The 23907-nt window shown below is 37.3% G+C and overlaps 1 protein-coding gene across 15 annotated transcripts in view; it reads left to right on the top strand.

Annotated features, from left to right (window-relative positions):
* The window catches only part of CROT (carnitine O-octanoyltransferase), a 57892-nt gene that overhangs the window by 4789 nt on the left and 29196 nt on the right, over positions 1 to 23907 (top strand). For all 15 annotated transcript variants that reach the window (XM_045388703.2, XM_045388702.2, XM_045388696.2 and 12 more), the window contains 6 exons: positions 8004 to 8128; positions 10184 to 10365; positions 10524 to 10648; positions 17334 to 17442; positions 23511 to 23604; positions 23707 to 23832. In XM_045388703.2, coding sequence (XP_045244638.2) covers positions 8004 to 8128; positions 10184 to 10365; positions 10524 to 10648; positions 17334 to 17442; positions 23511 to 23604; positions 23707 to 23832 — 761 coding nt within the window. The remainder of the gene's footprint in view (positions 1 to 8003; positions 8129 to 10183; positions 10366 to 10523; positions 10649 to 17333; positions 17443 to 23510; positions 23605 to 23706; positions 23833 to 23907) is intronic.

Raw genomic sequence — 23907 nt, 5'->3', positions numbered from 1 at the left:
TTGTCCAGTCCATTTGTAAGATAGGTATAGCCAATTGTGAGACCCATGTGCCCATAATCATCCCCAAGGTGAAGGATGGGCACCCAATCTTAGAGATTTATTTTGCCATTCTGTCCACATTTGATTAGTTAAGACCAGAGTCTGATTGCATTGTTGGGTGGCAACCACCCCACGTTGTAGGTTTCAGCCTGGAAGTGGGTGGTGTCATGTCTCTCAAGGCATAAGAGTGCTTTACCTGTCACCTGAATTTGGGTAGCCATTAATCAACTAAACCCATCAAAAATGGTATAGCCTAAAGTGGGGATGTTATGTAGTTGTCTGCAGAATAATTGAAAAAGGTGTTTTTTTGTTTGTTTGTTTCAGTAGAGGAAAGGAAGGATAGTGGCTGGTGTCTTTTTGATACATTAGAAAAGGAAAGTATTTATCTATTATAAACCATTCATTGAGGTGGCTTAAATTAGCCTATTGGATATGCCAAGGTAAGCCTGAGGGTGATGAAAGAGGTAATTCACTGCATACCCAACAGTTTTTCTGGTTTATAAGGGAGGCCATAGTTTGTGCCCATTCTGTAAACACATTAGCTCCAATATTATAATAGATCACGTTTAATATTAAAACCAGTAATTTCATTTTGAGAGTAGTGCTTATCTACTGGATGGATTCTTTTTTTGAAGAGAAGCCACAGGATTCTTTATTGGCTCACAAGAGTATGCTAGAACAGTGGTCACCACGTTGAATGCCTCTGGGACTTTACGAGAGGCAGGTTTAATTTTGGATGAATGTACCCAAGTGTGTACTCCCTTAAGCTTAACTCCACTAGAGGTACTTAGAAGCACTTGATAGGGTCCTTTCCACTTTGGAGAAAGTTGTCTGTAGGAGGTCCTTCTTTCCAAGTCTTTAATACGACTAAGTCTCCTGGTTGAACAGCAGAGTTATGAATATTTATGGATGTGGTTCTAACACATGAATATTGAACAAACATGCATGTAACATATGACTGTTTAACCCTGCGATGGAGACTTAACCCTTGCCTGACGTGATCTTAGATCCTATTTATAATTTGGTGTTTTATTGCCATAAAGGGTCTGTTTTGTCAATCTTATGATTTCTATTTTAATGCTAAGCTAGTCAGTTATGACTGAATTCCAAGAAGACGAAAGATGTAGCAAAGCATGTCCAGTCTCCCTGCTTCCCCTCATGGCCCAAACTAGTTTTTCAGGTGTTTTAGATGCCCTTTGGCCAAGAAGAGGGCCCATTTTGTTGGGAAAGGGCTTAGAACTTTTTAAAATTTACTTATTTTAGTTTATAGTCCCCCCTTTTTTTGTCAAGGTATGCCATCAATGGCCAAGCTCTTATTTTGTCCAATATCGATGTCAGGGTGGTGTGCTACCTGCCCTGGGTCCATCATGTCTCTTGGTGGGACCTCTATGGCCAAGGGGCTTAAACAAAAGACTTATGGCCAATTCAGCATTCTAGGCCAGATGGGAATGGAGGTGGGCAGGCACTCATTAACCTTAAAACCCCTTTTAAGCAACATAAGAGCCAAAAGCCAAATGGCAAGGTTACAAAATTTACTTATTTATAAATTCTATCCATTAAGCTATTTTAATCTTGACTTGTAGCAGTTAGCCATATAAAATACAAGCATTTTGCTCAGCTTTAGAGGCAGTTTGCCTGACCTTGATTTGGAGGGCCTGAATTGATTTTATTCCCCACAACAAGCCCTTGCAATCTCATGTGGTAGTCTCTGGGCCTAGAAGGACTAAATAGTTTCAAATTATGGAGGAAAACAAAATATAAGGAATTAATGTTTTAAACAAAAATGTCATAAGCCCCACCTAGTTTTGAGAATGACAGGAAAGGAAGCCCATATGTAGCCAAATACTTAAATTATTTAATATCAAGGCATAGAAAAATTATATTCAGATATACACAAAATTATTAGATGAATTTTAATGTTTTGAATACAGGTCTGTCTCTATGTCTCTGTCTGTAGGTCTCATGAAAACAGTTTACTTTGATTGTCCAGGTCTAAAGACAAGGCTTTGATTAGTTTCAGCTTGCTATCAGATACTGGCAGGAGTCAGTAGCTTCTTTAGATGAGCTATATGTACCCAGGAGTCAAAGCCCTGTAACTTTAAGGCACAAGGATTAGTTAATAGCACTTGATAAGGACCCTTTTAAGGAACTAGAGGGAGTCCTTTAACGGATTTTTTTTTCTTTTCTTTTTATTTTTTTTTGAAACACGGTCTTGTTCTGTCATCCAGGCTGGAGTGCACTGGTGCAATCTTGGCTCACTGCAACCTCCGTCCCCTGGGCTTAAGCAATTCTCCCAATTTAGCATCCTGAGTAGCTGGGATTACAGTCATGCACCACCATGCCCAGCTAACTTTTTGTAGTTTTAGTAGAGATGGGGTTTTACCAAGTTGGCCAGGCTAGTCTCAAACTCCTGACCTCAAGTGATCCACCTGCCCCTGCCTCCCAAAGTGCTGGGATTACAGGTGTGAGCCACTACGCCTGGCCCTTTAACTGATTTTTTTCCAGTATATGTAATTATCAGGCTGGAAGTAGTATGTGTTAAGCCGTTTTTGCATTGATATAAAGAAATACCTGAGACTGGGTAATTTATTTTCAAAAAAGAGGTTTAATTGGCTCTCAGTTCTGCAGGATGTACAGGAAGCATAGTGCTGGCATCTGCTTCTGGAAAGTCCTTGGGAACCTTACAATCATGGCAGGAGGTGAAGCAGGAGCAGGCACTTCACATGGTGAAAACAGGAGCAAGAAAGAGAGAGTGACAAGGAGGAAGAGTTGCCACACACTTTTAAACAACCAGATATAGTGTGAAATCAGACTGAGGGCTCACTTGTCACCAAGGAGACAGCCCAAGCCATTCATGAGGGTTCTGCTCCCATGATCCAGCCACCTCACACCAGGCCCCATCTCCAACACTGGGCGTTACATCTCAACATGAGATTTGGAGGGGACATCCAAACTATATTATGGTGATAATGGAGTTCATGGTCTGACTAAAAGCTGTAAAAAGATTCTACAGTCTTATAGTAATTAATTTTTATAGCTTTTATAAATCCAGCAATAAGACTAAGTCAGAGACTTAATTTAGGATTTTGATTTTGAGGATGTTTATTAAACATGTTAAAAGGCTGAAAACACTTGCTCAAAACAGAAGCAGAGGTCATTGTAAAATAATAGTTACTCATTTAGCCAAAGTGATAATGAAAATGCTTTAGAAGCAATACAGAAGGCTACATGATGTAAAAACCTTAACCCTTTTAAATCTTAGTTGTTTTAGCAACAAAAAAACTAATAAAGACAGCATAGAAATTATAAAATCTTGTTTCTTAAGACAGTTACCAAAAAGGCAAAAAAAAATTCTGCAGTGTGACTACTTCTCCTTATGGGAAGCCCATTTAGATAACCTGGACATCAAACCTGATGAAAAAAGTGCTTGAATTTAACTGGACCCAGGAAGAGTATGTTCAACATTATGAGTATAGCATAGGATTACCTCACTCTTAGGAACAGCATTAGTTTTTTGATTACATTGAAAATTTAGATACATTTTAAAAAGCCAAAAGTACAGAATCAAGTTATACTAGAGGTAAACATTGCTTTTCTAGACCTTCAAGATAAAATATTTTAGCATTAGGTCATAACAACAGTAAAATTAGAACTGGAGGAAAAAAAAAAGCTGATGACAAAGCTGAAGGAAAGAATTCTCTCAGACCTCAAAAAAGCAATAAGCAGTGAGATACAGTAAAAGTTGAACTTTTGGGATATGATTCTGAGACTTTTTAAAAGAAACAGTTTATAAAAGTAAAAGTAAAATTTCTTGTAATTTTATTAAGAGCAGATTAATACCTTAAGAAAATCTTGTTTTAATATCAGGGACCAAAATTTAGAAAGACTTATTTATAAATGATTTTCTTTTCACTGTAACCAATTTAATCACATACAAAATTCCTTTCATGAATTCCCCTTCACAAATCTTATCACGACTTACACAAACCGTCTATGACATGCTTGGACTTTCTGACTTGTTCTTAACTTCTTTCTTTCCTAATCAGTCATTTTACTTTAGGACAAAAATTTACCATACAAGATTCTTTTTCATGCAAAAGTATTCTCTTCTGTATAACCTTTCTTACCAAAAATACGTTATTATTACTTTTTTTGAGACAGGGCCTCGCTTTCTTGCCCAGGCTAGAGTGCAGTGGCAAATTCATGGCTCATTGCAGCCTTGACATTCCGGGCTCAAGTGATCCTCCCACCTCAGCCTCCCAAGTAGCTGGGATTATAGACATGTACTACCACACCAGGCTAATTTTTGTATTTTTTGTAAAAATGGAGCTTTGCCATCTTGCCCAGGCTGGTCTTGAACTTCTGGCCTCAAGTCATCTACCTGCCTTAGCCTCCCAACATGCTGGTATTGCAGACATGAGCCACTGGGCCCAGCCAAAAATACATTTTTATATTCACAACTTTCTTCACATTTCTCTCTCCCTACTTGTTCCTTTTTACCTTCTTTCATAGGTAAATTTTAAATTAGCTCTAAATTATATAAAATTATTATGATTTTTCAACTGGGAGAATGTTCGCTTCCCTCAATTGAGAGATGCTGAATTAAATAACCCAGAGAATGAAAATCATCAAAACCAGAAAAAATAATAGGTTTACACTTCAGGGCATGCAAGCACAGGGTGACATCTGTCACTAGAGAGGCACAGACAGCAAATATACAGCCGACTAAGAAACAGTAGGTACTGGCAAATACAACTTTGAGACTCAAATAGGTTATCCAACTCTGGGTGGGGCCTCTAACCTCAACCTGGGGAATATGAGTATTCCTGTGTCTCCTGGGGCTTAGAAGGCTGAGTATATTGCAAAGTATATTGCAAAAAGGAAAAGGGATAACAAAGGGAAAGGAAGAGACAACAAAGAGCACTCACCTATACATGAATCCAAAAACTTAGGAAGCAAGAAACCTAGAATTGTTTGTCAGATGTTAGCATTTTATAGATAAAATCATTCCACAATTTTATTTTACTTTATTTTATTTTTCTGAGATGAGTTCTCACTGTCACCCAGGCTGGAGTACAGTGGTGCAGTCATGGGTCACTGCAGCCTTGACCTCCAGGCTCAGGTGATCCTCCAACCTTAGCCTCCCGAGTAGCTGGGACTGCAGGCAGGTGCCACCATGCCCTCTTAATTTTTGTATCTTTTATAGAGATGGGGTTTCACCATGTTGCCCAAGCTGCCAAAATTTTAGAAACATGTTTCCCATATTATAAACATTTCTTAATTGGAAATGACCCAGACATCCAGTGAGTCACTCCAGGAAAGCCATGGATCAAAATTTTGGGTAAAGTAGTCTTCATGGAAGTTTAAGGGGTTTTGTTTTTGTTTTTGTTTTTGTTTGTTTGTTTTGCCTTTTCACATTTTGTTTTTCAGTTTCGGATGAGTTTCTAACATGTATATTTCTTTTACAGTTCTGGTTGAACTGTAGAAGAAAAACAAAATCTCCAAGTAACCTAAACAGCAAGTTTTATTTCAATACTAGTAGTCTAATAATAACAGATTCAAATCAGGCAGAAAAGAAGAGAAAAATAGAGAGCTTTAGAAGACTCAATTTAATTTCATAGCTGCAGGGCAAAAGTAACCACCTGAATGCTAACAGGCTGAAACTTCAGACAAGAGAATGGGACTCCACAGGGGCAAGCAGATAAAGATTTCTGCCTATTTTAACGTGGGGTGTAAAAGCAACTAAGTCCTGCAATGGTTATGATATAGCAAGAACAGGCTGGACACAGTTGCTAACATCTGTAATCCCAGTACTTTGGGAGGCCAAAGCGGGCAGATCACCTGAGGTCAGGAGTTCGAGACCAGCCTGGCCAACATGGTGAAACCCTGTGTCTACTAAAAATACAAAAATTAGCTAGGCGTGGTGGTGGGCGCCTGTAATTCTAGCTACTTGGGAGGCTGAGGCAGGAGAATTGCCTGAACCTGGGAGGCAGAGGTTGCTGTGAGCCAAGATTGTACCATTGCACTCCAGCCTGGGCAACAGAGCGAGACTCTATCTCAAAATATATATATCAAGAACAAATCTTGTAAGTCTTCAGGTTTCCCATGCTATCCTGAGACATGACAAAGCAAACGAAAAGGTGATGGACAAAAGGCAAGTGTGGAAAGTGAATGCAGTAACCTCTGGGCTGGTCATAGGGGCCACTGTAAGGCTGCAGTAAAGCAAAGGCAACAATCTGGGAAATGATGAGAACTGTAGCTTTCCCATATCTGGCAAAGGGGACAAAGTGGATTAGTGCAAAGCATATATTGGCATACATCTTGCAAGGCTACTTTAATTTTTATTATACCCCAGGGACTCTCACCCTATTGGTCTGGGACTCTAACCCAAATATTATACCCTTCAGACTCTAATCCCATTGGGCTAGAAATACTATCCTTGATAGGATGCCAAGACAGACCCCACTTGTCAGAGGTGGCCAATTAGTGCTGTGCCAGCTGAATTTCCTCAGCATGGGATCTCGTCCTAATGTCCCTTTGTAGTCACCAGAAGATGTTACCACATAAGGGGTCTTGATCCAGACCCTAAGAGGGTGCTTGGATCTCACACGGGAAGGAATTCAAGGTGAGTTGCAGAGGGCAGTGAGAAGAGACAGCTTATTGAAAGCTACTCCATTGTGGAGTAGGGCATCCTCAGAGGGCAAGCAAAGGAATGCACCATACTTATTTTAAGTGTTTCTTATATAGAGCCCTTATCTATGTAAAGACTAAACTAAGCTACGTCTACATGAGGGTGAGCAGACAACATGACACAATTTATTATTCTATTGATTTAAATAAAACTATCCTTGACATTTTAGTGTGTGAATACATCCAAGCATAACTGTAATTATCTTGAAAACATATATTGTTGTGGGTATTGGGACACCTGGACTTTCTGCTGTTTAGGAGTGTGTCCTTGTAGATATCTATAGGCTGTTCACTCAACTGTAAATATCTTCTGAATGTGGGTCACGACCAGCAAGGAATTGTACCTTGTTAGTCTGCAGATGGAGCTGAAATTAAAATGGCATTACTCTGGCTCTCCTAAGCTCCTGCTTCCTTAACAACACTGTTAGAAGTTGAAGGTTTAATTGCTTCTTCATCTAGACTTGCAATAAAGTATAGGTGACTCTTGAACAATGCAGGGCTGGCGGTGCTGACCCATGTGTATTAGAAAATCCAAGTACAACTTTTGACTCCTCAAGTACTGAACTGCTAATAGCCTACTATTGACCAGAAGCCTTACCAATAACATAAACAGTTGATTAACCGATATTTTTATGTTATATGTATTATTTTCTGCATTATTTAAGTTAAAGCAAATGTTATTAAAAATGATAAGGAAGAGAAAAGTATATTTATTATCCATTAAGTGGAAGTGGATCATCATAAAAGTTTTCATTCTGATGGTTTTCATTTTGAGTATGTGGAGGAAGAGGAAGGACTGGTCTTGTTGTCTCAGAGGTGGTAGAGGAGGTGGAAGTAGGGACAGGAGAGGCAAGCACACTCATTTTATTAGGTATAAATGGACCTGTGCAGTTCAAACTCATGTTTTTCGAGTCAACCATGTCCTTAAAATATCCAAAGTTTTTTTTCTCTCTTTATGTTAATTTTTCCACAGTTTGAAAAGCCAAATAGTGTAAATAGTCTTGTGATGAAAAATGTAGTCCTTTGCCCCATCTCCCTGGCTCCCTCCCAACTTGCTAATCCCACTCTCTTAAGCAAGGATTTCCAAATCTTTTATTTGTTTCTTTTCTGCCACTTTCATGTTGTCAACTCTTAATTTTATTGTTCTGCTCTGATATTTAGTACAATACTGTGTTTTACATATCCAAGTCTTAAGATTTGTGTAAGTTAGTAATAATAGAGGTGAGTTGGTGGTACTTGGTCTAAATACCTTAATATGTATTTTTCCTTTCTAGTGAAACCATTTGCAAATGAAGAAGAATATAGGAAAACTGAAGAAATAGTTCAAAAATTTCAAAGTGGGATTGGAGAAAAATTGCACCAGAAATTGCTTGAAAGGGCAAAAGGAAAAAGAAATTGGGTATTTGTTGTTACAATTGAATAATTGATGATGTTTAAAGAATGATAAATAAAAAGTACATAGTTTTTATTTTAAATTATTGCTGTAAAAATTTTTACAGTTTAATACTGTCATTTTCATAATCCGAAAGAAGGAATAAATCACTTAACTTTGGGAGTTTTCAGTGGGTGGATTCGGGAACTTGTTAAAATGCAGATTTGCTGGGATAAGTGATTCTGATTCACATGTCTGGAATTGAGGCCCAGAGATTCTTATTTTAACAATCACTTCATGTGGTTTGGCTGCAGGTGATCTGTAGACTATGCTTAAGAAAAACATTTTGTCCAGGTGACTAGCTGGAAAAATCTGAAACTCTAAAATGGACATGTCACGTAGGTGACATAGAAATATTTTAGTAGTACAATGGAGAAAGGGAATCATTAAAAATCAGAGTGGAGAATGGTTACGTATATTGTATATTTCAGTTAGATAAATTGAGGAAGGAAGAAGCTAGTATAATATTTATTGAAGGTCTCAATAATTTTCCTCAAAATTCTTTAACTTCTTCAGCTCAACCATTTCTGTTATTCTCTACTATGAATCAGAGGATAAGGTTTTATAATTAAAAAGCATTGCCTTGGTCTAGAAATAATTATTGTACCTATCATTTAGTTTTAGAAATAAAAAGCAAGCTGATTTTTTTTTTGATGAACCATTGATATCTGTGATGGAATAATAAAATTTCACACTTCCGGATTCCTTTGTTCTCAATTTTGAGCCTTGAGTTATTTTAATTAAAGTGGGGCAAAGGTAAAGAAGTTGTTGTTTTATCTGTGTCTTTTTTGTTTATGTCTCTTTCTGAATTACTGAGTATAGTTTATAACATCACTTTCTTCAAAAATACTCTAGGTAATTTGATAAGATGTACTTACTTATACATGGAATTCAATTGCATATTATGAAAGAGGGATACATAGAAAACAGTGTTTGTGAAAAATCTAAATTACTTTGAAGCCTACTGAAAACTTTTATTTATTTCTTTTATTTCTTTCTTTCTTTCATGTATTTATTTTTTGGAGACAGAGTCTGGTTCTGTTGCCCAGGCTTAAGTGCAGTGGTGCAATCTCGGCTCACTGCAACCTCTGCCTCCCGGGTTCAAGCTATTCTCGTGCCTCAGCCTCCTATGTAGCTGTAATTACAGGTGCGCACTACCACACCCAACTGATTTTTGTATTTTTTGTAGAGATGGGGTTTTGCCATGTTGGCCAGGCTGGTCTTAAATTCCTGGCCTCAAGTGATCTGCCCGCCTCTGCCTCCCAAAGTGCTGGAATTACAGGTGTGAGCCACTATGCCCAGCCAGTTTTTATATTTCTGATTTAGTATTTCAGTTTCTGTTTGGAAAAGGAAAATTGTTAATACCTTAATAATTGTTATGATTAGGTAAGGATTTATTGATTATCTATTATGCCCCAAGTACTCTGAAGAAACACCTATGTACTTTGTTGCATACTTGTGTCTACAATACAATAATATGTCTGAAGGTATCTTTTGGTGCTTTCTTGCTACTTGTTTTTGATAGTGTAGTTAAACCAAATAATACCTAAGATCCTATAGCTCCCTGCTGAAAAGAAATTATCACAATAACATTTCTCAATATGTACGATGATTTAAAGCAAGAAAACATGTTTTTATTTATTTATTTTTGAGACAGGGTCTTTCTCTGTTATCAAGGCTGGAGTGCAGCGGTACAATCATAGCTCACTGCACCCTTGAACTCCTGGGCTCAGGTGATCCTCCTGCCTCAGCCTCTTGAGTAGCTAAGACTACATGCAGGCCCAGCTAATTAAATTTTTTTTTTTTTTTTTTTTTTTTGTAGAGACAGGGTCTCTCTATGTTGCCTTGGCCTCCCAAAGTGCTGGGATTATAGGTGTGAGTCACCTCACCCGGCCAAAAAACATGTTTTTAAATGTTGAAGAATAATTAAAGAACAAATGTAGCTTGCTTTTTAAAATTCCCAGTAGTGACACATTCATGTATTATGAAGAACATTAAGGTGATGTTCTCAATTTCTTTTAGCTGGAAGAGTGGTGGCTGAATGTTGCCTATCTGGATGTTCGTATACCATCACAATTGAATGTCAACTTTGCGGGTCCTGCAGCTCATTTTGAACACTACTGGCCTCCAAAGGAAGGGACTCAGTTGGAAAGAGGAAGTATAATTCTTTGGCACAGCTTGAACTACTGGCAGCTATTAAGAAAGTAAGGAGACGTGTGAATTTAGTAACAAGCTTACCTGAAGTCTTAGGTAGCAAAATGTTGAGAAGCTTAATTTACTTATTTGGGGATGAATACTTCAGTTGTGGCTGGTTTTTAAATTTTATAATGACTTCTTGGTCAAAATCCTTTTTTTTTAATAGAGAAAAAGTGCCTGTTCATAAAGTTGGAAATACTCCTCTAGATATGAATCAATTCCGAATGCTATTTTCTACCTGCAAGGTTCCAGGAATTACTAGAGACTCAATTATGAATTATTTTAGGACCGGTAAGTAATAATTCAGGTATCTTTTTTAGTAAAGGCACTGGAATTTGGGTAGCCTACTATGATGTGATGGAACATACACTTTTGAAGAATATTACTATTGGGACTTTGACAAAGAAAGGTTTTCTGTGAGCCTTATATTTGAATCATTCTGATTAGTTCAGATATGATTTATGGCAATGGATTTTCTAAATGTGTCTTACATGGTTCAGCACAAACCTGATGCTTATATTCCATCATTTGAAAGTTTAAAGTTTAGTTGAAGAGTAGAATCAGAGTATTAAGAAAATCCTGAAACATACGATCTGGATGCTTCTCTTGCTTCTCTTTCTACCGTCATTTTTTATTACCTGAATTGTCTTTTTAAGTGTTTGCTTATATGTGCTCATCATGCCACAGTCTCCCTGTGAGTCTGCTTGTCCCTCCACCTTATATGAGGTAAAAGCCTGGAGTCACTCTTCCTTTTTTTTATTGTTTTATTTTTTTTTTGACAGGGTCTCACTCTGTTGACCAGGTTGCGATCTCAGCTCACTGCAACCTCCACCTCTTGGACACAAGTGGTCCTCTTGCCTCAGTCTCACGAGTGGCTGGGACTATAGGCAGGCACTGCCACACCTGGCTAATTGTGTATTTTTTGTAGAGATGGAGTTTCACCATGATGCCCAGGCTGGTCTCGAACTTCTGGGCTTAAGCAGTCTGTCCGCCTCAACCTCCAGAAGTGCTGAGATTACAGGCGTGGGCCACCATGCCTGGCTTGGAGTCACTCTTCTTAGAGACACATGAGTTCAGATTGACTCATCAATTTTTTTTTTTTAAACTGGCAGTTTATGGCAGTTTCTGCTTGGTGTCCTAGCTTATCTTGAAATGGAAATATCTGCCGGGGTAACTGTTTTTTTTCTCAGTTTACACTTACTGAAGAGTATAATTATGAATGGATTTTTTTTCTTACATAAAATGATATTTAAAAGTAAAATATTTATAGCCAATCATGCTCATAGTATGAGGGATATGAGCTTACTTTCATGTGGAATTCAACTCTTCTTTGTAAACTTATTTACATGCTTGAGATATTTAATGTCCTCAAGCCCACATATATTTACCTTGATGTTACCAGTGAAACAATTAAAGGATTAGAGAAACTGAGTTATTCATGGTCTGAAGTTTAATGTAAAAGATGAACAAGATAAAATCAATGTAAGAAGAGTAATAGCAAAAAAAGAAAATATGCATACTAGTTAAGAACTAATATCAATAGACCTAGTTTTGAATTGTCTTTATCACTTCGTAGGTATATCCTTAGATAAGGTGACTCTTTTGAGTTATAGTTTGTAGAATGGGGATTCATTAATAATGCATCTCTTGACATGTTGATTGAAGCTGACATGGTTATTATATTTTGGGGCTTACATGTGAAGACATGTAGAGATAGGGATAAAGTGTGAGGTAGACATGAAAAAAAATCAGAATTAATGGCAAATAGTATACAGAGTGTTCAAATAAGGTAAGTAACTACATGGCTGTTTTATATTAGATAGTCAGGGAAGGCCTCTCCAAGGATCTGAATGATAAGATGAACCTGCAGAGTTTTTTGGCTTTCTTTTGTTTAGTTCACTTTTTTTGTTGTTGTTATTTTTTTGTGTGTGTTAAGGGCAGAATGCCCTGGGCAGGAATAAATTTAGCAGATTCAAAGGGCAGTACAGATGGAGCAGGGTACACAGGAGGGAGATGGATGGGCAGATTGGAAAGGTCACTAGAAGGTAGATCATACGGTACTTTATAAACCAAGGTAAAGTGTTTGGTTTGCATTTAAAATGCAGTTTTAGTGAAAGTTGAAGAGGGAAGCCCAGCTGGAAGAGACAAAAGCAGATTGATGAAGTGGTGGTAACATTTGGAAATAATGCTTGCAAGAAAAGTTTTGATGTGCACTGGGAGATGAAAAATAATTTTTTTAAGATTGTGGTATTACATCATAGGCATTGATACAGGAGAGGAGGAAAAATAATCTTGCAGGGGAGATGATAAGGAGCCAAAGTCATTGAGAAGGTAAAAGGCAAGAGGATCAAGAGCAGAAAGGTAGAGGGTTAGTCTTTGACAGGATCAAAGAAGAGAGGCAATAGGAGGGAATGCAGGAACTGTGAATCTAGAAGCAAACAGATTGGCCAGTTTTGCTGTAGGAAGATGAGGAGGTACTTTGTATTGCTTATGTTTTTAGTGAAATAAAAACTGAGGTCATCAACTGGGATGGAAGATTTGAAGAAAAAGGAGGTTTGAAATATTCTTTTTGGAAAGTGGGAAAAATAAACATGCTGTGGAAATAATGGAGTTACTGAACACTGCTGAGTGCCCATTTGACATGTGTGTTCATGCATTTAAAGTTAGATGAGATGACATGTTGTGGTTTTTTCTTCAGCATCAGTGAGGGGCAGGAGGGGCAGGTGCAAAGGAAGAGGGGCTGAAGGATGAAAGCTTTTTGCAACGGTGAAATAATTTGGGACCATTCTGAGTAAAGTGAAAATTGGGCCAGGCCTGGTGGCTCATGCCTGTAGTCCCAGCACTTTCGGAGGCCTAGGTGGGCAGATCACCTGAGGTCAGGAATTTGAGAACAGCCTGGCCAACATGGTGAAACCCCATCTCTACTAAAAATACAGAAAATTTAGCTGGGCACAGTGGCTCACACCTGTAGTCCCAGCTACGCGGGAACCTGAGGCAGGAGAATCACTTGAGTTCATGAATAGGAGGTTGCAGTGAGCTGAGATCATGCCACTGCACTCTGGCCTGGGCAACAGAGTGAGACTCCATCTCAAAAAAATAAAAGAAAAAAAAAAGAGAGAAAATTGAAAAAATGAGTGTTGATAGGATGGGCAGCATTTAAGCCACTGAGGTTAGTCTCAATAAGCAGGCTATAATTAGAACTAGTTTTTTGTTTTTTGCTTGTCTTTTTTTTTTTTTTTTTTGGTCTGTCACCCAGGGTGGAATGCAGGTGCGATTACGGCTCACTGCAACCTCGACCTCCTGGGCTCTGGCAGTCCTCCCACTTCAGCCTCCTGAGTAGCTGGGACCAGGCACATGCCACCACACCTGGCTAATTTTTGTATTTTTTGTGGAGACCGGGTTTTGCCATGTTGCCCAGGCTGGTCTCGAACTCCTGAACTCAAGCAATCTGCCCGCTTCAGCCCCTAAAGTGTTGGGATTACACGTGTGAGCCACAGCACCCAGCCTGTTGTTGTTTATGTATTTGTTTTTACCTACGCCCAAGAGACCATTGAGACTAATTCAGTCATACCTTTCATCTCTCTCTATCACATTTACACAAAAAGCCCAGACTGTTCATGTTATCCCTTGTCAACTGGATTGATGGATTTGTGCATGGTCTAATTTGATCCAAATTTCTCATTGCTCCGATATACCCTCACGACTTCCCTAAACCATTCTGCTGTACTTTCTGGAGCTCATGATCAGCAAAATCCATTATATCCTCAACCTTTTCTCTGAAAGATGTTACTAAAGCTTGATTATTCATTAAGCTTACTACTTCCCCTGTACCCTCTCAAGGGGGATTTTTCTTTTTCTTTTACATAGCACTACAGGGCCTGTGGGAGGTGTTGGTATCCTTTTTGTTTCCCTTTGCCCTTTCTGTTTTCCCTTCTTCCTTAACAATTTTAGCCTTTTTGGGGAAAAAAATGCCTTCAGGTTATATCACCACTACCTTGTTGCAGTGACTTACCTCCTGCCCATTCCCCTTCATCTATTGATTGCGTTAGCTCCAGTGCCTGTCTTTCTTTCCATTACTATCTCAGTCACATTCTTGATGATTTTAGCTTTCAGTTGCAGACGATCCATAGGCTCTCATTTCCTTCAGTTTATAGCTCTAGGAAACTACATCTTTCAGTACTCCAACTCAGCTGTTCCTTTGGCCACATTGTGATTTACAGTTTAATGATGCTACTGCTCTTCACGGCTCCATTCCTACTTCCCCAAGTCTTCGCTTCTTTCTCGTTCTTCACCATCATTACTCCCAGGCATACACATTCAAATCTTTGTCACCCCTCCTCAGTACTAATGTGGTAAAACCTAAACATAGTTTAAAATTTAATTTGTCTTTTCTCGACATATCAAAGATACCTACTCTAGCAATTTACTTGGCCAGAGAAAACCGCAACACCTCACTTAATAATCTCAGTTAAATCTCAAGTTGGCCTCCAGCACTACTGTACTATCTTCCTTGGTTAGCTTATTCTTTCTCTTCCAGAGAAGACTGTTTTATGCCTTTCTACCTCCTTTTTAGCTTACAAACTCTTCTTCTTCTCAAGAAATATGAGCTTTCTTCCCATCATGACATTTACCAGCCTTCCAGTGCTGGGCAGAATAATGGTCCCCCGTAGATGTCTACTTTCAAATTCCTGAAATTGTTAATATGTTAGGTTACATGGTAAAGAGGAATTCAGGTTGCTAGTTAGTTGGCCTTGAAATGGGGACATTATGCTGGATTATTCACATGTGCCCAAAGTGTATAATCACAGGGGTCCTTATACATGGAAGAGGGAGGCAAAGGAGAGAACCAAAGAGATGGCAATATGAGAAGGTTATGATCTTCCCTTCATGGCCTTGAAGATGGAAGAAGGGATTCATGAGCCCAAGGAATGTGGATAGCCTCTAAAAGCTGGAGAAAGGAAGGAAACCAATTTTCTTCTAGAGCCTCTAGAAGGAACACAGCCCTGACGGCACCTTCATTTTAGCCCAGTAAGCCGCATTTCAGATTTCTGGTCCTTAGACCTGTAAGATAATACATTTGTGTTGTTTTAAGCTACTAAGTAAGTAGTAACTTGTTTTTGCAACCAGTGTAAATATACTAATTCAAATATTTGCCCATTCCCTACCCCCTTGTAATATGTTACTGCAAATTCATATACTTTTCTTTTCTTTTTGAAAAATAGATTAACTCCTCTGACTCCTAAGGACAACTCTTCTATATCTGTGCTGAGTCCCGGTTCCTCTTGCCTCGTCAGGGACCTTGCTTTTGCATTATCCTCTCTCCCTGCTGCTTATCAGTTTTCTTTCTTTACTCGATTGTTCCAATCTGTAATATCTTCCATCTTAAAAGGAAAACAATTCACCTCTTGTCTCCTTCAAGTATCAGGCCCCAGTCGAAGCCACCATCCCGTCTCTCGTAGATTGTTCTCACCTGGACCACTTTAATCACTTCCTAATTTGCCATACCTTCTCTTCACCCTTATAATCTGTTCTCCATGTAGCAGCTGGAGTGATCTTTTTAGTTAGATCACATTATCACTCCCCTGCTTAAAACCGTCCATTGATTTCCTTCCCATCATACTGGAAACCACTTTCTGAGGCCAGTGTAATCGGGTCTCAACCTTATCTACCACTCTACCCTTTTCTCTGTGCCACAGCTGCACTGACCTTGTTTTCCTTTAAGCAGATCAACTCATGTTTATTCTGATGCCTTTGTGCTTGCTGTTTCCTCTGCCTGAAACACTCTTCTGCGGGTATTTCCATGGCATACTTTTCTCACTTCATTCAGTTTTCTGCTCAAATATCCCCCAGGTTTATCCTGAGGTAGCACCCTTCTGCCACCCTCACCCTTTCCAACCATTTATTGATTAATTTGGCATCAGGTTTATTTTCTTTTTTCTTTCCCAGCCCTAAACTTTGAAAGGGGTGTGGTCAGGAGAGGACAGCAATAAAAGAGTAGTGGTAGTAGAGATAAAAGGATCTGGAGGTTTTTGAAGGGGAAGAAAGAAGAAATGGTTTGGAGGTAGCCATGAGGAACAAGGAAAATACATACCTCACCCTCTAGGTCTTGAGGAAATAGGTATAAGAGAAAAAAGAGTAATGTTATCAGGAGACTGTTCTTCCTCATAGTTGATGAAAATATTTCATGAGATAATGTATGTAAAGCACTTAATACTGACCCATAAATAATACACACCAGTATATTTCCTTCAAGCGGCAGTGTATGTCTTCTCTTTCTTCCTCTTTTCCCGTTTTCTTTTCTTAGAAGGTGGGGCAGGGATCATATAAGAAGATCCTTGGCAAAAGGACAAGTACCTAAAGATGGGGCTATATAACAATAATTTGAGGTTTACAGCAAACAAATAGTACTTGGGGAGTTAAGGCGTGCCAAAGAAATCAGAGATAATCCATTGTCAGTGGCTTACCAGATGTTACCAGACTGGACAAAATTCTTTTCCTTTGCTACTCAGGCATACTGGATCCTTCTCTACTGAAAATTATTTTATTGAGTTATCGTAGCTAGATATTGCTGTAATTAAATTACCTGATGAGTAATTAACATTAAAATAATCCAAAAGAGAAACCTGTTAATTCAAATGGCTCTCCTCCAAGATTCCACTGGTCTCCTTCTCCCCTTCCCATTTCTGTTTCTAAATAAATCTAGAAAGGTCTGTAGTAGTTTGGGATTTGTATGGTTTTCAGGGTATTTGAAACTCATGGATTTCTAGATGTCTCACATGGAACAAGTGTCAGGAGTATGTATTTATATCATAGTAACTGCAATTCCATTAATACATTGTTTTTGTTATGTGACATATTTGATGACTATATGATTAAAATATTGGAAGAATACCTACTTCTCTTCTATTGGATATATGCAACTTTACTCCTGTTTAGCATTAGATTTGAGTCTTGTGTTTTCTGTTTCTGTTTCCAGAGAGTGAAGGGCGTTCCCCAAACCACATTGTAGTGCTGTGTCGAGGCCGAGCTTTTGTCTTTGATGTAATACATGAAGGATGTTTGGTCACCCCGCCAGAACTTCTCAGGTTTTCAGACTACTTTCTTGAGTCTCATTAGGTCTTATGGTGTTGCTTGAATTAAAATATACATGTTTAGAATTGCCTTTCAAGGTGATAGTAAGCTGAAAAATAAGAATTTTATACTTGCTTTTTAAAAAAAAAGTCTATTTGTACTTTTAATTTAAATTGTTTTTAAATTTTACTAGACATATATAAATATGTTCACTTGGAGAAAAGGAAAACATTACATATATTACCAATTCTATTCCCTGCCTCAGAATTAATCACTGTTACTTGTTTAGTGTGTTCCATCTTTCCATGCCTGTTGCAATGAATTTACATGCATACCTAGCTTAAAAAATACATATATAATATATATTATATATGTACATATTATATATGTACATACATATGGTATACATTTTCTATGTGTATGTTTTAAAGTATATTATGGAAAATTTCAAAATGTATAGGGAATTATATAATGACAACTCCTGTGTACACATCTCCTAACTTCAACAGTTACCAACTCCTAGCATCAACAGTTATAAACTCATAGTCAGTGCTGTTTCAACTATACCTCTTTTGCCCTTTCCCTTACTTTCCCATGGATTATTATTATTATTATTATTTTTGAGACAGAGTCTTGCTCATCGCCCAGGCTGGAGTACAGTGGCGCGATCTCAGCTCACTGCAAGCTCCACCTCCCAGGTTCACCCCATTCTCTTGCCTCAGCCTCCCGAGTAGCTGGGACTACAGGTGCCCGCCACCATGCCCGGCTAATTTTTTGTATTTTTGGTAGAGGCAGGGTTTCACCGTGTTAGCCAGGATGGTCTCGATCTCCTGACCTAGTGATCCACCCACCTCGGCCTCCCAAAGTGCTGAGATTACAGGCGTGAGCCACCACACCCAGCCAAATAAACGGTATTTTAATATTATTAACAGATGATCAGTTGCTCTAATTGTTTTCTAATTGTTGGGTATATATATGTATTTATAACTTAAATTATTTTAAATAAATATTGCAAACATGTACAAAACTGCACACAGAAATGTACAGCTAAATACTCATGTAACCTGCACCCAGGTCAAAAATTAGAACATTTCTAATATTCTAAAAACTAGAACATGAAGATTCCCCTCATCCCTCTTCCATACTTTCACTCCTTCCCAGGGGCAGTCATTTAGGTTGTTTACAGTTTGCATTATTATTTTTAAAAGGCTGCTGTGAAAATCCTTGTGTAAGTCTTTTGGTGTACACATGCATGTATTTCTGTCTGGAAAACACCCAGGAGAGAATTTGCCAAGTCATAGGGTATGTGTATGTTCAGCTTCAATAGATAATGCCAGTTTTCCAAAGTAGTTGTGTCTACTAGTGTGTGAGTGTTGTAGGAGTTCTTTATACATTCTGGGTAAGAGTTCTTACTTGGTCGTGTGTGTTGCAATACACAGAATAGAAGATGTTTATAACTGATCTTTTGTTCTATTAAACACATCTTCCTGGTGAACAGAAGTTCTTAATTGAATGTAGTCCAGTTTATTAATCTTTTAATCTTTACCATACAGATGATACATTTTGTGTTCTGTTTTAAAAAATTTTTCCCTAACTCATTGCCAAGAAGATAATTTCTTATGTTCTAGAATTTTGTTTTGCCTTTTACATTTGTATTTATAGACTTCCTGGAGTTAACTGATTTTTGTGTTTGACATGAGGCACAGGGGTAGTTGCACATTTAAAAAATAGTGTTATTTTTCTCACTAGCTTCTTTTAATCAACAATAAATGTAATCTTTTCTATTGGTACAAATACATCTACCTTATTCTTTTAAACTATTACATATAATTCCATCAAATGGATATATTATAGTTGATGTGACCATTTCTCTATGATATAACATTAAAGTTGTTTCCATTTGTTGCTATAACAAATAATTAACATATTCAAACATGCCTCTTTGTGTATTTGGATAAAATATCTACAGTTTGATATTAGAAGTGAAATTTTCACATCATCTGATGTATACATTTAAAATTTTTGACTAAGTCAAATTGTCATCCACAGTGGCATTGTTTTTTCTGCCAGTATTTTATATGATGACACCCACTTCTAATCATTGTTGACATGGTACTATTAAACTTAAAACATCTGGTGGCGGGGGGACACAGTGGCTCATGCCTGTAATTGCAACATTTTGGGAGACTGAGGCTGGAGGATGACATAAGGTCAGGAGTTGAATACCAGCCTGGGCAACACAGGGGGACCCTGTCTCTACCCTGATTAGCTGGACATGATAGTGCTACTTGGGAGTGCTCCCAGCTACTTGGAAGGCTGGGGTGGGAAGATTACTTGAGCCCACGAGGTTGAGGCCACAGTGAGCTGTGATCATGCCACTGCACTCCAGCCTTGGGTGACAGACCAAGACCCTGTCTCAAAAAAAAAAAAAAAAAAAAAAAAAAAAAAAAAGCTATATCTAGTGAACTGACAGGTGAAAAATGGTTTTCATTTTTGTTTGAATTTACATATCCCTCATTACAAGTGAAGTTGAGCATTTTTGTATGTTTTATAGGCCACTTATTTGTGTTTTCTGTGAGTTACTTTGGCCTATTTTTCTATTGGCTATTTTACTTTATTCTGATTGATTTATAGCAATTATTTATATGGTCTCCACATTAATCCTTTATAGATTATGTGTGTTGCAAACATTTTCTTCCAGTTAACTTGAAGCAAATTTTGGAAATTGTCCAATCTTAATTTTGATTTAGGCAGATTTATCTTTTTAATCATTTGCTTTTATATCTTGGATAATATTTATGTGTCTTCCCATTACATGTTTTAGTTAGTGTGTTTTAAATTTGACACATAATTATTAGATCAGGCTTATAATTGGATTATTCAAAGCCACTCTTCCAGAAATTGAACACATATGCTTCATGGGCTACATTCAGCCTGTGACCTATTTTGCTTGGACAGCAGAATTTGAATCACTGTTTAAAAATCATGAAATTTTACATAAACATCTAGATTTCTGTTTTTGCCTTAAAAAAACCCCAAAAGTTCTGACAACCACCAGTCTACTTTCTGCCTCTATAAATGTGCCTATTTTATACATTTCATTAATATAGGAATGGTGTCTTACAACATGTAGGCTTTTGTGTGTGGCTTCTTTCACTTAGCATAATTTTTTCAAGGTTCATCCATGTTTTGGCATGTATGAATGCTTTATTCCTTTTTATTGCTGAATAACATTCTATTTTACAGATATGCCACATTTTATTAACTATTCATCAGTTGATGGACATTTGAGTTGTTTCTACTTTTTGTCTATTATGAATAATAGACAAATAGTAAATTATTCATAATGCTTCCTTGAATATTGTGTACAGGTTTTCATGTAAATGTATGTTTTCATTTCTCTTGGGTATATTTTAGGAGTAGAATTGCCAGGTCATATGGTAATTCTATGTTTAACTATTGAGAAACTACCAGAGAGTTTTCCAAAATGGCGCAGTATATTAGGGTTCCAGTTTCTCCACATCTTCACCAACACTTATTGTCTGCCTTTTTTATTGTAGCCACGCTAGTAAGGGTAAAGTGGGATCTCGTTGTAGTTTATATTTGATAATGATGTTGAAGATTTTTTCACATACCTTTTGGCCATTTGTATATATCTTCCTTGGAGAGATATCTAATCAGTTACTTGGCCAATTTTTAAATGAGGTTGTCTTTTTATTATTGAATTGTAATAGTTCTTTAGATATAAGTCTTTTTACAGATATATAATTTAGCAAATTATATCTCCTAGGCTTGGCTTTTCACTTTTTTGATGGCCTCTTTTGATGCACAATATTTTTCATTTTGACAAAATCCAATTTTATCTTTTTTTGTTGTTGTTACATGTGCTTCTGGTATTGTATCTGAGAAACCATTGCCTAATCTGAGGACATGAAGATTTACACATATGTTATCTTTTAACATCTTTTAAAAAAAATTGTGGGAAAGGGGGGAGATAATGTTTAAATGTACATTTAGTTGGAAATGTTGGCAGTAATTGAAGTAGAGATATCCAACAAGCTTTTGGAACTTTGGAACTTTGGTAACAGAAATTGAGAGGGAAAATGGTGTTGAAGTTAAAGAGTTGGTTGCCTCTTACATAAAAGTGATAGTTGAAACTATTAAAGAAGTAGATGAGATTACCGAGGGAGAAACTTACAAGAGGAGCTTGGAAAGGCCAGTGACAGAAATTTGGGAAAAGACACATTCAGCAGTGTAAGGAGAACAAATGGTCAATGAAAAAGACTGCAGTGAGATACGGAGACCACAATGGAACCGTGTGAAAAACTCAAGTAAGAAGATAATTTTAACATTCACTCCTGAGTGTCAAAATTCTATAATGAGGAAAACTAGACTTAGATAAAGCTACTGGGTTTCCTTAATGGACATTATTGGTGACTTTCAGAAGAGCAGTTTCAAGATGATCACTGGAGAACAAAAATCGAGGACAGTAAATTAAAGAGTGAACGGAAAGCGATGAAGAAAAAGCCAGATTGTGTGGTGTATAGAATATTTTTAAAAATATATGATTCTGTAATGCAGATATTTTTAATACAAATCTTTGTGCTTTGAAATATAAAAAATTAGATGTGTAGCTGAAAAACAGTTGCATAGTTAGCCAAGTTAAAGGAAAAGAGGGATTATCTTGTTACCAAATCTGCATCTCTTAATGGTGACGATTTGGGCAGTTATGTGACCTTTTATTATCACACTTAAAATGTCATTTCAGGTTTAACACACTTTCCTTTGTAATTAATCCGTAATAATGACCACCTTGTAAAACGAACATGAAAATGATCATTTCAGGGAGGAAGAAAAAGTTTCATAGTCAAAACTGGTGCTTTGAGGTAGTTGATAAGGGAAAGGTAGCAACAAGTACCATATAGAGAGAAACAGGTTGATTTTATTTAGAAATTCAGAGTTTATGCTAGTAACCACAAACTGCAAAAGTTTATTCATAATTGGAGCAAAATCAGTAGCTACTAAAGACAAGTAAGCAGGAAGAGAGGCAAGGCAAGTTACTCTCGCTATAGATGCAGATTGGTGAAGAAACCCTTATTCTGTTCCTCAGGACACCATTAACTTGCACATAAAAAGGGGGGGATTTTTCAGCAAGAAAATTATTTCTTTATCAGTGTTACAGATATAATGAACAAACAGAGGAGAGTATGCAAATCGGTAGATAAATGATGAATTCCAGTTTTGAATGATGAAGTCAGAGCTGATGGCTACTAGTGTTGTTTTTTGACCATTTATTAAGCTACATTAGCTCACTTCCTGAGAAAACCTTGAAAGCTTTTAAATTGAAGTAATTTCTTAACATGTGCCATGAAGAAGTAGAGCTAAATTAAAGCTCTGTGGATTTTTGACTGATGAAAATTTCTTTATGGGAGAACCCAGTTATTTATCTGCTGTATGTTTAAAGATACATGAAACTCATCGATCTGGGAGCATAAAATACTATGGAGGGGAAGTAGTTTATCCTTAGCTAGTAGATTCTTTAAAAATATAATGATTAGAGGTAACAAATTGGCACATATGAAAATACTTAAAACTGATTACATGGTATTTCTATTTTTTTTTTTTGGTAAAACACAGGTATTAATTGAGTATACAGTAAGTCCTCTGGTTAAATATATATGCACATAGTTTTTAGTTGGATAAGATGTACATGGTATTTGTGAAATTGATTACCAGGATATTTTTCAAGTTCTCTATTGTCAGGATATTTACAGTAAAAAGGATATTTACTTGTAACCTAGAAGTGCATGCACATTTCAAAAGTATATATCAGCCGAACTAAATTTAGCCAATAACTAAATTTATTTACTGAAATTAAATTATTGTCAAATATGCTTTGGGTATTAATAGAACACAATCACTTAAAAATATGTGCTATGGGAAATCTATTGGCATCATAAGTGGTTTCTTTGGGTAATATATCCAAACATTTAAATATTGATCAATATTATGACCTTTTAAAGGCCAAAGTAGTTACTTTCTGCCTGTACTGTTTTTGAATCTTCTTTTCATCTTCCATAAGACAACTGACATATATCCACAAGAAGTGCCATAGTGAACCTGATGGACCTGGGATTGCAGCATTAACTAGTGAGGAGCGAACTCGATGGGCTAAGGTTCTGATTTACATTTTTCTTAACGAAGCTTTTCTCTAACAAACTCTTCTGATGTATTGTATTTCAGTTGTAATATTTGATCATCATCTCCTTGCCCTTTAGGCACGAGAGTATCTGATTGGTCTTGATGCAGAGAACTTGGCCTTGTTAGAAAAAATTCAGAGTAGTTTACTGGTATATTCCATGGAGGATGACAGTCCACATGTAACACCAGAGGATTATTCTGAGGTACTTAACTATCTTCTGTTTTACGCGGACCTCTAGGTTGATGAACTTATCTTGCCAAAGGTGAAACGAGAACCT

This window comes from Macaca fascicularis, chromosome 3 (assembly GCF_037993035.2).
Source record: "Macaca fascicularis isolate 582-1 chromosome 3, T2T-MFA8v1.1".
NCBI classification, from domain to species: Eukaryota; Metazoa; Chordata; class Mammalia; order Primates; family Cercopithecidae; genus Macaca; species Macaca fascicularis.
Note: the sequence above shows the minus strand (reverse complement) of the source record. Positions and strands in the feature narration are given on the sequence as shown.